Source organism: Mustela nivalis (assembly GCF_964662115.1).
Source record: "Mustela nivalis genome assembly, chromosome: 11".
Taxonomy (NCBI): Eukaryota; Metazoa; Chordata; class Mammalia; order Carnivora; family Mustelidae; genus Mustela; species Mustela nivalis.
In genome coordinates this window covers 87,563,848-87,580,553 of record NC_139030.1, presented here as the reverse complement: position 1 = coordinate 87,580,553, position 16,706 = coordinate 87,563,848, and the positions used below count along the sequence as shown (strand labels likewise).

General features: G+C 45.4%; 1 protein-coding gene across 1 annotated transcript; it reads right to left on the bottom strand.

The window, feature by feature from the left end:
• Positions 1-13,964: 13,964 nt before the first annotated feature.
• On the bottom strand, positions 13,965-14,540 carry TNP1 (transition protein 1). The gene is made up of 2 exons (XM_082688989.1): positions 14,355-14,540; positions 13,965-14,164 (listed from the first exon to the last, which is right to left on the bottom strand). The coding sequence occupies exons 1-2, from the start codon at positions 14,491-14,493 to the stop codon at positions 14,136-14,138; spliced, it is 168 nt and encodes a 55-aa protein (XP_082545115.1). The 5' UTR covers positions 14,494-14,540; the 3' UTR covers positions 13,965-14,135.
• Positions 14,541-16,706: the final 2,166 nt, after the last annotated feature.

The window sequence follows — 16,706 nt, the reverse complement described above, 5'->3', positions numbered from 1 at the left end:
ACAATTTACTCAGAACAAAGAGACCCTCTATCCTAAAGAACTGTTGATGTTTCCATCTTGTGCCAGATAGAAATTGCTTCCAGCTTGAAGAAATTAAAAAAAAAAGTTAATTAGAGAAGTAATATGTAATAAAATTCAAACAATATAGGTAAATCAAAGGTCTTCTTTGTTCACCACTTAATTTCCTTCTTCTCCCCAGAGATGATCACTGTCAACAGCTTGGTACAAAAATTAAAAAAATGTACCAGATTGTGTGTATGTGTGTGTGTGTTTGTAAATATATACATATGTATATGCATATATATGTGTGAACATACACACACACCTCCTATTTTTACATATAAAAAATTCTATCCTCTTAAATTTAAAGGGGATCCTGCTAGGGGTACTGTCTCACTCTTTGCTTCTTTTCCTATCTATGTCTTGGAGATCTCTCCATATCAATACGGATATGTATATGTGGATCTCTAAACATATGCATATATGTCTACATGCATGGAATGTATCATGATGTATCAGATGTCATGGAATGTATCATGATGTGGAGGTCATTTGCTTTATTTTGCTAGTCCCCTAGAATACTTTAAGAGGCAAGATCCATATCAGACTTTAAAGGAGGCTCACTTTTATTAGTTAAGTCACTCTGCAAAAGAGTCTTTTTTTTTTTTAAAGATTTTATTTATTTATTTGACAGAGAGAGATCACAAGTAGGCAGAGATGCAGGCAGAGAGAGAGAGAGGAGGAAGCAGGCTCCCTGCTGAGCAGAGAGCCCAATGTGGGACTCGATCCCAGGACCCTGAGATCATGACCTGAGCCGAAGGCAGTGGCTTAACCCACTGAGCCACCCAGGCGCCCCTGCAAAAGAGTCATAACTTTATTTACTTGTTTGTTTGTTGAGATCCTTAAAGGGTTTTATTTTCTAAGTACATGTTCAAATCTGTCTTTCAAATATTGGTATTAGTTACCTATACTATTAGAAATCAGATGAATCCAACTCAGAAAACAAGAAACAAGGTTCTTGGGCTTTACTCTGATTAAATATCTTCTTCAGCTCCTAGTACAAAAGTGCTCACATGTTATATTTTCAATACTTAATTGCTGAATGAATAAATATATGGATAAAAAAGTTGCTGTGGCTGATATCGAAGAGATTACTGCCTATATTCTCCTCTAGGATTCTGATGGATTCCTGTCTCACATTGAGGTCTTTTATCCATTTTGAATTTATCTTTGTGTACAGTGTAAGAAATGGTCGAGTTTCATTCTTCTACATATAGCTGCCCAGTTTTCCAGCACCATTTATTGAAGAGACTGTCTTTTTTCCACAGTATATTTTTTCCTGTTTTGTCGAAGATTATTTGGCCATAGAGTTGAGGGTCCATATCTGGGCTCTCTACTCTGTTCCACTGGTCTATGTGTCTGTTTTTATGCCAGTACCATGCTGTCTTGGTGATCACAGCTTTGTAGTAAAGCTTGAAATCAGGTAATGTGATGCCCTCCATTTTATTTTTGTTTTTCAACATTTCCCTAGCGATTCGGGGTCTCTTCTGATTCCATACAAATTTTAGGATTATTTGCTCCAGCTCTTTGAAGAATACCGGTAGAATTTTGATCGGAATAGCATTAAAAGTATAGATTGCTCTAGGCATTATAGACATTTTAACAATGTTTATTCTTCCGATCCAAGAGCATGGAATGGTCTTCCATCTTTTTGTGTCTTCTTCAATTTCTTTCATGAGTGTTCTGTAGTTCCTCGAGTATAGATTCTTTACCTCTTTGGTTAGGTTTATTCCCAGGTATCTTATGATTCTTGGTGCTATAGTAAATGGAATCGATTCTCTAATTTCCCTTTCTGTATTTTCATTCTTAGTGTATAAGAAAGCCACTGATTTCTGTACATTGACTTTGTATCCTGCCACGTTGCTGAATTGCTGTATGAGTTCTAGTAGTTTGGGGGTGGAGTCTTTTGGGTTTTCTATATAAAGAATCATGTCATCTGCAAAGAGAGAGAGTTTGACTTTTTCATTACCAATTTGGATACCTTTTATTTCTCTTTGTTGTCTGATTGCTGTTGCTAGGACTTCTAATACTATCTTGAACAAGAGTGGTGAGAGTGGGCATCCTTGTTGTGTTCCCGATCTCAACGGGAAGGTTGCAAGCTTTTGTCTCCAAAGGCAAAGGAAACAAAAACGAAGGTGAACTTTTGGGACTTCATCAAAATCAAAAGCTTCTGCACAGCAAAGGAAACAGTCAAGAAAACAAAGAGGCAACACACAGAATGGGAGAATATATTTGCAAATGACAGTACAGACAAAAGGTTGATATCCAGGATCTATAAAGAACCCCTCAAACTCAACACACAAAAAACAGACAATAATATTAAAAAATGGGCAGAAGATATGGACAGACACTTCTCCAATGAAGACATACAAATGGCTATCAGACACATGAAAAAATGTTCATCATCACTAGCCCTCAGGGAGATTCAAATTAAAACCACATTGAGATATCACCTTACACCAGTTAGAATGGCCAAAATTAACAAGACAGGAAACAACATGTGTTGGAGGGGATGTGGAGAAAGGGGAACCCTCTTCCACTGTTGGTGGTAATGCAGGATGGTGCAGCCTCTTTGGAGAACAGTGTGGAGATTCCTCAAGAAATTAAAAATAGAGCTTACCTATGACCCTGCAATTGCACTCCTGGGTATTTACCCCAAAGATACAGATGTAGTGAAAAGAAGGGCCATCTGTACCCCAATGTTTATAGCAGCAATGGCCATGGTCACCAAACTGTGGAAAGAACCAAGATGCCCTTCAACAGATGAATGGATAAGGAAGATGTGGTCCATATACACTATGGAGTATTATGCCTCCATCAGAAAGGATGAATACCCAACTTTTGTAGCAACATGGATGGGACTGGAAAAGATTATGCTGAGTGAAATAAGTCAAGCAGAGAGAGTCAATTATCATATGGTTTCACTTATTTGTGGAGCATAACAAATAGCATGGAGGACAAGAGGAGATGGAGAAGAGAAGGGAGTTGAGGGAAATTGGAAGGGGAGGTGAACCATGAGAGACTATGGACTCTGAAAAACAATCTGAGTGTTTTGAAGGGGCAGGGGGTGGGAGGCTGGGGGAACCAGGTGGTGGTACTAGAGAGGGCACGGATTGCATGGAGCACTAGGTGTGGTGCAAAAACAATGAATACTGTTACGCTGAAAAGAAATTAAGAAAATGAAAAAAAAAAAAAGATTTCTCTAGAATGGATGTCTACAGGTAGAATTTCTGGGTCTAAGAGTTTGGCCATTTGCATTTTTAAGGGATGGACTTTTAACCTTATTTATTTATTTGTTTTTGGTTTCTACTTCTACCTTTCAGAGTTTAAAAAAATCTTAGGGACTGAGTTTATGCCTGGACACCCCAGATGCAGCTCTGTGGATCCTCTCACAGTGTATGGGTGCCTACATGACTTGGTTGCATTGTTTTTTTGGTCACAATAGTCTTCTTCAGACTTGACCTTAGAACCAGGACCTGGCTCCTCACTCTTACTCTAAATTGAAAGCTTTCCTTGACAGGAAGAATTAGCCTCATGATCCTGCTCTCAATTTTCTGGTTAAAGCTCAAAATCTCAGTGTATGCTCCGTATCCTGGAGGATGATTTATAGGGACACTGCTTGGTACAACTTAATGCAATCATAATAAAAATGTCAGGCTTATGTTTCACTGACTGGCTGATTCTGTCACCTCTCTTAGTCCTGAGTCTGGAGGATGCTAGGTGGTTGTCTTTCTAGTGGTGCTCTAGGTACAAACCTTCCCAAATTCGGGTCCAAACCTTTCTCCTAGAAGCCACTTGGCTAGTGAAGTCTAGTTGCTTACTCTTAGTTCCACTAGCAGAATCTTCTGTATTCCTGTCTTCCCCAGACCCACACTCTAGAGCAACTCCCTCATGTTTGCTCTCTCTGCTCAGATTAGTATTAGTCTGAGCTTTGAAAGACACCCTTCTTCCACCCCATCTTCTAAGGCAGAATCTCTTTATTTTGCTCTGACAGCCATTGAGTTTTCTAGGTCCCACCAGCTCTCCAGTTCTCAACTCAATCCTCTTCAGATCAAATCTGTTTTCTCAAACTCTAATTTATGGTTATAAGGTGATTGCCTTTGCAATGAGAGCCCTCTTGCCTCTATGAAACATCTAACATGTAATTGAGAAGGAATGTATAGCTGATAGATTCATGGATTTAACAAATACTTTTCATGTGATTCAGGTGAAAGTAGGGGATACTATGTGCAGTTAGAAAGAAACAGGGGTGCCTGGGTGGCTCAGTTGGTTGAACATTCTACTTTTGATTTCAGCTCAGGTCATGATCTCAGGGTCAGGGAGTCTCCTTGGATTCTTTCTCTCCCTCTCCCGCTGCCCCTCTCCCTCTTGATGCTCTCTCACTCTCTCTCTCAAATAAATAAATAAAATTGAAAAAAAAAAAAAGAAACAAATTGAAACCATGACCTCCAGCTTCAGGAAACTTCCAGTCAAGAGAATTACCAAAGAATAAAATCATGAATGTGAAAACGGATATGCACGTGTGCTGGGAGTATACAAGTAGATGTGACCCAGCCAGCAATGGGAGAAGGAATGTCCACGAAGCCTGCCCTAACAGCACTTGCTGCCTTCAGGTCTTTTCTCTTTTTGTCAGAACAAGGAGGTCCTGGACTTCCAGACTCTTTCACTGCCCTTTTCCACCCCACCATGTGGCCTTGGCCCTCATGTTCTTATGGAAACATAGGAAGCTATTCTACAGTCCCTTCTAACTGAGATGTTCTTCTTTCATTGTTTCCCTCTTACGAGATGAGGCTGGCAGCATTGGCCTCATCTGTGTCTCTCTATTCGACATGATTCTTCAGCAGCCATGACATGCCAGGCACTCTATGAGACTCAGGACACACAGTGACATCATGTGGCCTGCCCTCATGGCAATGTCCAGGCCCCCACTACCAGTTTGGGGTCATGGAGCCCTCTCCTTTCTTCTTGGGCCACATGGATACATTTAGCATTTAGTTCCCAGCAAAACTGGGAACCCTTGTGGGTACCCTGAAGGGCCCAGCACAGTAGTCTGCATCTTTCAGGTACTTAACACACTCATGGTGAATCCCTGCCTCTTCAGTGTCAATATCTTGCTCACCTTAGGGACACAGATATTGAAGGGCACGAATGGTACCTGGGACCACTCTTTCAGCCTAAGTACTGTCATAGCATAATGGCCTTTCACTCCATTGACGTTTGTGGAATGCTGGCTGCTGTCCTGGATGGATGTGGAAATGTATACAATTCTGGGTACAGAGTAGACATCCAATAAACTGCCCTTGATTTAGTGGAGACACATTGTCCCTGCCCGAGGGGCCCTGCAGTAAGCAACATGGGTGAGATAGAGCTGATGCTTGTCTGTCTTCAGGGAAATTATTCTCCATGAGGGCCTTGAGACCCACCAATTCCCAGGAGTTATTTTATTACTGTGTTCAGGGAGGACTGTTAGAAGGGCAAACACAGGGAGCTGGAAGTGGAAAGGTGATAGAGCCCATCCATTTCTAGCTGCTTGATTAGGAAAAAAATTCTGGGGTCTGTGTTTTAAAATAGGGGAAGAATGTTAGAGTGAGAAATGAAAGAGGTCTCCTTCTGGAAGAGAGGCTTCCCTTAGTCTCTGGCTTGATTAACTTGCGGTTGAAACTACAGAAAGTCAAGCAGACCTAGAAGATAAAGTGCCCTCTTGTCTCTAGGAGTCTTGGGGTCTTGCCCATTTGTTTTCTAGCTCTTTGGTAAAGGTGGGGTGCAGTCTGTGCTGTGGGCAGAGAGAAGGAGAACATGGTGCCAAGAAGAATTTCTGAGGGCTCTTGGACATTTTGAGAGTCTGAGTTTTAGTGAAAGAGAAGGCATGCAAAGCAGGACCTCTTTAAGACTCAAGCTTTAAAAAACAATTTTAATTAATGAAACTGTAAGCTGAGAGAAATAGGGAAAAGACATCTCTCTTTTTCCATCTTTGCTCTTTGTCTGCACCTGTCCCAGCTCACAGGGGCGCCTCTGCCAGCCCTTGCAACACCGGGGGCTGGGCATCAGGCCAGCCTTTCTTAGATGAAATCCAGGCTACGAGATCACCCCACCCACCACATTTCCCCCTGCCTGCCCACCCCTCACCCCCTGCCCTGGGCCAGAGGCCCACCCCTCTCTTGGGATACACAAAGGGCTTCTGTGACTCAAGCTATAGCTCACAACCCTCCTCTGTCTTTCCAGCAACAGGCTGAGGCTATGGGGTGCATTTTGAGGAGGAGACCCTGGCCTGACTTGCTATGTTGCAAACAATATAGAAGTTTCCATTCCTCAATCCCCCGGGCCACCGCTCCAGATCTACATGCCTATTTCACGCCCATATAGACCTTACACAGGAATGTCAGGGGTCCTTGTTTGTCTCCAGCTGAAGTGGAGGGGAGGGGTGGTCTGGACGAGACACTGGGGATGGTGCAGGTTGTTTTGTATGTGGATCCCAGAAGGAGTTGTTCTTAACCCAATTTTACTTAGCAAGCGACAAAATCAGAGAAGTTGCATGACTTGTTCACAATCCTCTGACTGTTCTGTGGTTGTAGAAAGACTTGAGTCTAGAACTGGCTGATGCCAAAGCCTTTGCTTTTTCCTGTTAGTGATTGTTGCTTAGGGTGTGAATTGAACAGCCTGATTTTTACCAGGTCAAGAGATGAGAAATTTCTGCGTCTACTCCTCCCTATCTCCCACCCCCAAGTATCCTAGTTTACTCCCATCAAAATGCTCCTAGGCCTTGGATTGATGGGGTCTCGTGGCAGGGGTCAGAGACTGGGGCTGTGTGGGAGGCCACATAGAGCAGAGGGCTTGTTCTGTCTCTGTCACTGTCTGGGCCATTGTAAGTGTGTCTTTTCCCACCTGCAGGACTCAATTCCTCCCTCTGTGAGAGAAAGATGGGTCTGTTTCTTACCTCTAAAACAGAGGTCAAGGGATACTGCCTGCTTCACAAGGTTGCAGTAAGGCTGAAGCTAATATGTCTAAATTTTTTAAGAGAGCATAAAAGTATTGCTATTATTATTAATGATAATATATTTATTATTATTATGCAAAGCTTTCCAAAATTCTTAATTTAAAACAAACATACAGAAAACAACATACTGAGAATTTAAGCTGAGTGCCACCACTCTGAATTTTTCCTTTCGAATTTTCACCTTTGTGTGTGTGCATGCATGCGTGTGTGAGCGTGTGTGTGTGTGTGTGTGTGTTTGTTACAGAGTTGGGAAAGGTGAAGGTAGACAATGTTCATTTCTCTGTAGTGCTTGCTTGGAACAGGCCATGGCTTAGCAGGGCTCTGATCTAAATAAAAGAGCAAAAAATATGGGGGAATGAGGAATGACAGATGTGAAAATCCAGGGGACCGAGGCTAGCTCTGTCCAATAAAATATAATGCCAGTCATATTTATGACTTTCAATTTTCTAGGAGCCACATTTTAGAAGAAGAAAAAAAAAAAGCAAAACCAATCTGTGAAATCAATCTTAGTTCTCTTTTTAAGTTGAAGATGTCCAAAATATTATTTCAATATGCAATCCATGTAAAAAGTATTGGGATATTTTACATTCTTTTGTTCATGGTAAAATGAACACTGGTGTGTATTACAGCCAGTGAGTCTCTCAGTTTGAATTAGCTACATTTGCAATGCTCAGGATCTACATGTATTCCTGGCTCCTAGACTGTGGACTGCATAGACCCAAGCCCTCAGGAGCTTCTATCTGCTAAATCAGCCAGAACATGTCTTGGTGGGGCACCTGGGTGGCTCAGTGGGTTAAGCCTCTGCCTTCAGCTCAGGTCATGATCTCAGGGTCCTGGGATTGAGTCCGAATAGGGCTCTCTGCTCAGCGGGGAACCTGTTTCCTCCCACCCCCGCCTCTCTGCCTACTTGTGATCTCTCTCTCAAATAAATAAAATCTTAAAAAAAAAAAAAAAAGAACATGTCTTGCTGCCTGGATATCTGGGTTGGAAAGATGGAAATCATTCTTAGGAGTCAGGCAAGGGAAGAAGGGCTTCCTTTGTTCCCCCAGTTTGCACCCTGTGTTCTTGACTCTCACAGTGAGCACAGTCTCCCTTCCGACCCTTCCTTACAATCCATGACCCCCAGGCACGGTTACTTTTGCTGCGGCATAAATACCCCCCTAGCAGCAGCCCTGTCCATGGCTCTGTGATTCTGTCCTCACTCTCCCATTTGCTGCTAACTTTCGACCTTATGAAAATGTTCTATGTGGAGGGAAAAATGAAGTCGAGACTAAAACCCACTCCTGGTTCTGGCCGCAAAAGGGAAATGTAATCTATAGGTTTTAAGCCAATTCTGTGTGTTAAGATGGAATTCCATAGGGGCTGAAAAGGCTAGAAGTGATCACAGACGGCAGGATTCTAGAGGTGGCTGTTGTGTGCTCAGATGCTCTTTTCCCCATGTGGCAGGTGCCCTGGGATTGCATTGTAGGGAAGTCATTGTCTGCACTCTGCGGAGGGCATCCTTGCACCCACCTGCCTGGCACATATCTTCCCTTCTTCAGTGACTGCCCTTCGGTTTGCCTTTCAGGACCAAACCTGCTCTGCTGCACAACCCACACTTGACCATCCTTTTCTGTCTCCTGGGCCCCTGACTTTTGCAGGGGAGTGATGTCAGAATGGAAAACAATCACAGTCACTGCAGGGTGAAGCTGTTTAAGTTTCTTCAGCTTGCTGCCTGGCTCCCCTCATGAGGCCCAGTTGTCCACTGGGACCTTCGATTCTCTGAGTAATTCCACATTCTTCCAGGAGATTCCATTTCCCCCTCTGGTTCTGTTACTCTTAACCAAATGCAAATGGATGCCCACTCTGAGCCGCAGGAGGGCTCTGGTCTGGCCTGGGCTCTGCAGCCGAGGAGGGCAAATAAATAGAGAAGGACAAGAAGGGGGATTAATCATTAATCGTCAAACCAGAAATTGTTTTTCTGGCCTCCCATGGTGGCAAGGGTGGGAGGGGGCTCACTGTTTCCAGAACTTTTTCTCATCCCCTCTCTCACTTCCTTCTCATGAGATCCCTGGGAAGTGCAATCCCCACATTCTGAAATGAGGCAGCCTGCCCATGGCTCCAAGGTGGCCCGAGAAAGCCCTTCATCCAGACTCTACCACGCTGCCACCGCTTTTTGTCCCTGGGAGAGAAGTCGGGGAGATGGCCACCCCTGGGTGACATTTCTTTAATCGTGTCTTTTAGACTCTTAGGACTTTTTGTTGTTTTAAGAGTTGAAAGGGACTCTCAGAGAGAGCCCCAGAGAGAGGTCCTGACCGCCAGGCAAGTCGGGGTGAGGTGAGCCGGAACCCGCTCTTTGAGCTCGCAGTGGGATGGTCTGAGTCTCCTCGCTGCTTCCAGTGTGGGCCCTGGACCAGATACATGAGTGCCACCTGGGAGCTTCTTAGAAAAGCAGCCTCTCTGGCCCGCCCCCGCCCTGACCTACCAAATGAGTTACAGAATCCTAATCTGCATTTTATCTGATTCCAGGTGTTTCTATGCATGTGAAAGTTTCAGAAGCTTTGTGTATACCTGGTGTGATATTGTCCTTCTGTGTTCCTGAAGGAAACAGTAAGCCAATACATCAAGGTCTGATTTCTAGTCCTGTGAGGAGCTCTCTCTTCTCGAAAGCTTCCATTTTGAGTCACTTCTGAGGAGGATCCCTGCGAATTGTGAAATTCAATCTCTTTGTCTTTTCAATAAAAGCCACCTGTGTATTGGGCCTGAGGACTTTTATAGCTAATTAATTACAGAGATACTTGCCTGTTGCAAATGGAAATACTTAACATGATCCTAATCAGTGAGTTTATTAATCTATCCTTGGTCCTTTTGACTGACATCCATGCTCAGATTTTATTTTTCACAGCATATTAGGTTAAGAAGTGGATTCATTGATTTGTTTCCCGAGAAACAATGGTTGTTTGTGTGTCCTGATGTGATCCCTCGCTTGTGGACAGCTTGGCCCTTGTTCCCAGGAGTTTACGGTCTGTTTGGAGTTTATGGTTTACAGTTCTGGTTGGAGAGACAAGATTGTGCTCAACTCCTACATTTCATGGGCGAGCCAAACTAGGCACAGAGTTGTGGGAGACTGAGGCGCTCCAGGTCCCAGTGGGAGCCTGGAGCTCTCTGAAGAGCAAGTGGGTTCCCCCAAGGAAGTCTGTCCACAGGTACAGGGCACGGCCTCTGCTGGTGAGGCACCCTGAGGCTAAGGTGTGTCCTGAGTCAGGGTCAGACAGGCACAAGGATACTGAAAAGCACAGTCCGACTTACTCAGGAGTAAGTCCAACTTACTCTGGACTATAAGTCACAGCAGTTTATATTCTAACAAGTCCCTGTGAGGTAGACATTGTGACTGATGTTCTATAGATTTCAGGATGATGAGGCTAACGGAGGTTGAAAAATTCAGTGAAGATCCCATGCCTGGTAGAACCAGGGTCCATGTGCGTTGCCTTCCTCTGTTGCCTGCCCAGAGGTGGGTCGTTCATCCTTCTGCCCGAGTCAGGCTGGGCTGCAGTCCAGCAGCCCAGATAAAAGGGCCCCAGCTTCAGAAGAGGAGGTGTGCCAGGCTTGGCCTGAAGCAGAACTAATAGATCGATCAAGGTCACAAAGCAGCGTTGGCTCTGATGGGACCCAGATGCCGGTCCTTCTTCCCTGGTGAAATGCTGCATTGGAGACAACTGTTACCTGTCCCAATTCTGGGACACTGAGCTAAATGGCTAGAATGGCTGGCTGCAGGGCTCAACGGAGGGTGAGCTCTTCCGGTTGGGCTGATGGAAGAGGGAGAATGGCTGAGGGGTGGTCCAGAAGTGAGAAGAGACTCTCTAGAAGGGAAGTAGCCTGCTTTCCTGCTCATTAGCCTGGTGAGGTGACCAAGGCCTTTCTCCCGGGAGTTGGCAATTAAGACCCTGCTCAGTTGGGTTCTTGCCCCAAGGATGTGCCTGGCCAGCAAGGGCTTGGAGTACAGCGCCAGGCTGCTGCTCTCCTCTGGTCTTTAAGACCAGAACCTCTGGGTGACCCTGACAGTCGAGCCCCAGGCCATGTCTGACTTGCTCTGACTCCCACCTCCCTGCCTACCGGGGCACACAGAGTCCTCTCCCAGCTACCGATTCCTGGCCTTTGCCCCTCCAGCACAGCCCTGAGCATTTCTGCAGAGCTTCCTGTTGGCCTGAGGCTGCACAGTCACACAGGTCCCACCCGGGGTCATCTAGCAAGGCCCTGAGCAAGAGGTGGGGGTCAGCTGCATTCTTCCCGCCCCTCCTCTGGGACAACTCCCTTTGCACCCTGAGGCTAGTAGAGCTGAGGCCCTGTATCCAAGTTAAGCTCACAAGAAGGTCAAGGTGACCCAGAAGGGCTTATGGCCAAGATCCTTAACATTTTTTTTACTTTCCACAAAGGCCAAGTCAGTGATGACTTCAGGACGTGGCATTCCAGAAACAACTGAGGACCACAAGTCTCTCTTGATTGGGGCAATGTAGCAAAAGCCCTTAGAGGGTGAGATCTCTGAGTGTCACGTGGTCAGAAGACCCCTGTGCTGGTTAGCCTCAGTGGGCCTGCCTGGTAGGTGCTGAGTTTTGCAAGGAACTGTCAAGAGGGAGACAGAATGAATGTTCCTGGAGGGCAGGGACTAAATCAACACTAGTGTTGGAAAATCTCCAGCAAGTGAGCCTGGAAAATGTTCTTGCTGCAAAACAGAGTTTTCCAGGCGGCTGCTAGTCCTTCCACAACCTGACTGAAGTCACCAGGCAAGGGTCTGGCTGCTCTGACTAGCCGGAGGCTGTTCTCCAATTAGATTGTTTCAATGCTGAGGGAATTACTGAAATACAACATTATATTTGGACATTCTGTCTGGGGAGAGCACTGTCTTGCAAATGATGGGCAGATGGGCTTTTGAAGCAGAGGGTCAGGGAGCCCTGAGGACCTTGGTCTGGGCCCTCTCTCCAGTGACTTTGGTCTGTGACAACAAATAAAACCAAAGGGTTTCCCTCCAACTTGTGTTAGCTACCATTCCTGATGTCCCGAGAGGCTGGCCCTTGGGCTCTGTATCACCGGAGATCCCTGCCCGGCTGGCTTCCAGTTGAGTGTGGCCGGGGGAGAGAAATGTTGGGGTTTTTTCCACTCTGCTCCCACTCTGGCAGGGGCTGCGGCCTTCCCCAGCCCTTCCATAGAGGTCCATCTGCTTCCCCATGTTCCTTCATCACACACACAATTTGGGCTCTCCTGGGGCTCCTGTTTTGTTTTTTGCTCCTTCAGAGCCACTGCTGCTCAGCTCAAGGCGTCTTGCCTCTGTGAGCCTCTGTGAGCAGTGTCTTCAGGAAAGGCTCTCCTTCGAGCCCTCTGCAGGGCCTGTACTCCTGCGGGATCCTGACAGAGGCCAACCTCCTGGTTATAACAAGCATATTCCACCCTGTCTGCATTATTGCTGTTTTTGCTGGGTCCTGAGTCTTGACTTCTCCCTATGAGAGCAAGAAAGTGGAGCAGTGGGCAGGTGCAGGGGTGAGCTCTGTGGGGTGGGGTGGGGCCACTGGAAGACTCTGATTCACTGTGGCAGCTGGGAGTGGCAGGGCTGGGAGCTGGCACTGTGCAGGGACAAAAGGTAGGGAAAGGAGCCTGGGGAAGAAAGGAAGGGTATGTGACCCAGCAAGCAGCCTCTCCAGCAGACATTAGCTTCCAGGTCTGCCTGAGTGGGTGGGGATAGAAGGCCTTCCATCTCATGGGGTCCCATTGATGGTGCCTTGTTGCCCTCCTTTTTGAGCACAGTCCTGTCCTGCACTGCCCTTCCTTATGAAAATTGATCTCTCTTCAACATCTGGCACCCAAATGCCAGCTTACTGTGTGCTCAGAACCCAATTAAATCCCATTTCTATTCCGACCAGCAAAAGCTTGACATGTTGCAAGGATATCTCAGGCTTTCTTTACATGGAGACAGAGGGCACAAGAGACAGTCATTTCGGATCAGGGAAGGCAGGGCTTGGTACACACCCAGAGGTTTGGGAAAGAAAAGACAGGAGGAGGTAAAACTGTGGGAGATGAAGGAATGGAAACTGGAGGGAAATACGAATTAAAAGTGTCTGTGTGCCTAATGGAAAAAGGAAAAATCTTTATTCTGTGCCCTGCATCTTAGTTGTTGGTAGGGGGTGAAAACTTCATGCCCAACCTCATGCTCCTTTCATAGCCTCTCATAAGCCTTTCCTGGTTGCTTCCCCTGTCAGGATCCCAAGTGGGTGGCTTGGTTTAAATAAGATCTTGTTTCCGTTCCATCCTGAGCTACCCTGGTCCCTCAAGCAAAATATCCCGATGGGGTAGTTGCTGAGAAGAGGTGTTGGACCCCTGGATCCCTGGCCAGAGATACAAACCAGGTTAAACATTCTAAGGATATATCCTTAATTGCAGACACACCTAAGGTTCATAAGTTTCATTTATGACATCAGATTCTCACCAGCTGGATTGCCCGGCCAGGGATTGCCCGGCCAGTATCCCTGCTGACACAAGGTAAGAGTCTCCTTAACGGTCTTCTAGTCCTGCTCATACATAATCAGATAAATTAGCATGGAGACTTCTGTAACCATCCCTGGGATTGGTCTTTTAGCTTTAGTTTAGCCCGTGGTTCGGGGTTCCCTTGTTATTAACCCCTTAGATTTTATGGCTCCTAACTGCATTTCTTCTAGGTCTCTTCTCTGTTCCTTTTCCATAGTGAGGAGGGAGAAGAGAGAGATTGGACATGGAGACCAAGACCGGAGTCTGGTGATGGTGGCCAGCCTGTGCTGGCCACACAAATTAATCTTGATATTTTCCAAGATCATGTTAAAGAATTGACAGGTATGAAGCCATTTAACATGATTCTTTCCCAAGTCTGCCCAAGCCCATTTTCCAGCCAAAAGATGAAAAGGAGACATTCGGTTCTCAAAATTTTATTGAGATGTTGAGGAGAAACAGCCAACATATACATTCCTCATTTCGTCACGATTGGCATTTTACCCACACGATAGGCTCTTCTCTGGCTGTCATCCTCTCATTGCTGCCTGGTGCTGTATGAAGTCCACCAGGACTGAGCCCATGGGTGGCATCACAAGTGGGAGCGGTAATTGCGATTGGCTGTAGGGGAAGGACATGGTTGCAAGAGGGACACATGTTAGAACATCCCCATTCTCCTCTTCCTGCCCCAGTGAGAACTGAACTGGAAATGAAATTCTCAGGCTGAGATTCTGGGTCCAAGAGAAGCCCAACTCCAAGAGGGAGGGCCCCTGGGGTGAGTCCCCTATGTTGCCTGCTTGTCCCTACTCACCATCATCGCCCCGTTTCCTACTCTTCAAGCTTCCTTTCCGGTATTTTCTTTTGCTGCCACCTCTCTTCACTCCCTTGTGAGGAGCTCGGTTCTTGCCCCTCCTCATGCCATGGCTCTTTAATTTGCGGCTGGTCGACATTGTAATTTCTGCCAAAATGAGGGGCTTTGCAGGGCCCGGAGGCCAGGAGTCTGGGTATTTAAGGCCTTAGCCATTGTGACTGTGAAGGGGTGTGGCTTAGCAGATGGGTGGGGCTCCACTGTGATGTCAGTGACCCTTGTTACACTTGGGTCATATATGAGAAATAAGGTGGCCCCTCTAATGCAACTCAAGGCTACCTTTTTATGTTAAATGAGGATTTCCAGATAGGTGTTATTGAGCAATTCAATTTCAGTTCTGTGCTAGGCATCTGGGGAGTACAAGATACCATAAGAATAGGTATCTCCTGCCTCTAGGAAATTTAATGTCTTCGTTGAGTGTGGGTATGTGTGTGTGTTTCAATCTCTTACAGCACTGGGAGATCACAAATGTATTTCTGTAAGGATGTGACTCTATGAAACTCAATCCAGTATGAGCAAAATAAAAATATTCCTTCTCTTTCCTCTAACTATGACACTATGGGGTGAGTAATTTTCTGGGGCTGTCCTGTGCATCAGAGGATGTTTGAAAGCATCCAGTAGATGCCAGTAGCTGTGACAACCAAAAATGTTTCCGAACATTGACTTGGGGGAGGGGTACAATCACCCTCTGTTGAGAACTGTTGGCTTTACCATTTAAAAAAATTCGGTCATCAAATATTTACTGATCACCTAATATACACAATGCACTTAGGTGTTAGAAAAATAGTTATGGATAAAACCAGACATAGACCTGTTTTCCTGGTGGCTTTTAGCCTCATCAGGAGAAAGCCATCAGAAATCTGCACATATCAGTAAATAATCACTTCCCAACAGGGTTCAGGATAATTACATCTTGACATGGTACAGGATGAGGTTGGAGAGAGAAGCAGAGACCAGACTAGGCTCATGTGCATTGGGAAACCATGGAAAAATGTTTATGAGAGTAATGTGACAAGATTATGTGGAAGGTAGATTGATGGGGATGTAGAGTAAATAGAGGGGGATTTTAGCACTTATAGTAGTGGTTCAGGAGAGAGAAATATTTGATAAAGGCTCAGGCCTTGGCCAGAAATGGTGTTGATCAAGATGTAGAGATGTGGACAGGAGATACAGACTTGGTGACGGATGGACTGGCTTTGGTTGGTGACAGCAGAAGGTGCAGAAGGCGTGGCTTTTTTTGTGTCATACAGCTATCTGGATGCTGGTGCTACTCCCTGGGATAAAGTCTAGGCATGGGGACAGGGATCATAATGCATTTTGGTTTAAAACATTTCAGGTTTGAGCTGCCTTTGAGATTTCCAAATAGAGATATTGTATGATTGCTGGGTTCATGGGTGTGGAGCTCCAAGTAGAAGTGTGAGCTGGAGATACCCACCCTCTCCAACTTCCCCAGCAATGGATTCAATAGCCAAGCTTTTCTTCTTCCTCCTTCATACCTTATATTCAGTCCTTTGAAAAACATTTCAGTGGAACTGGCTCATTACTTCCTCTTTCTGTCCCTCTTTCTCTCTCCCCTGCCATCATCCTCATTCAAGAACCAAGCACCTTTCATGCATCACATTTTAGCAAAAGTTGGTTGACTTTTCTAGAGAAGAGAACTAGTTCAAGTTCCACTCTCGGCATTTCTGATGTCTATAGGTAAAAGGACAAGTCATGTTTTGAAACCCAGATTCCTTGAAAAGCCACCATAATGGACATTTTCCATTATCCTCTTTCCAGGTGGGTTCTGTTGGAGACTTTGATGCCCTCAAACAGGGAGGACCTCTAGAAATAGGCTGTGGGTTTGCCTTTTTGTATCTTGGGACTTTATTGTACACTCCAGTCTTATTTCTCCTATAAGCAAGATCCATGAAAGCAGAAGTTTAAAACTTATGTTTGCTGCTTTGTGTTCTTGAGGCCTTGAACAATCCTTCCACAGAGCAGGAGCCCAATAAGGGCCCAATAAGGGTTGAATAAATAACAAATCCTTCAATTGTTCTATCTAAATTCTCCCCATTTTGTCCCACCTCTCCAGGGAAGGCTTCCTTGACTTTTCAAATTCTCATTGTTCTTTGTAATTTGTCCAGTGTTCATGGTCCTTAATAGTGTTCTCAAAGTCAACCAAACCTAAGTGTGTGACACCCTGTTCTATGCCCATATTGCTGTGTAGTATGCATGAGTCTGATCTCAAGAGGAGGCATTGTGTCTTGGTTCTTGTCCTGACTGTGCCCTAAGTATCACTTCTTTGGACTTTAA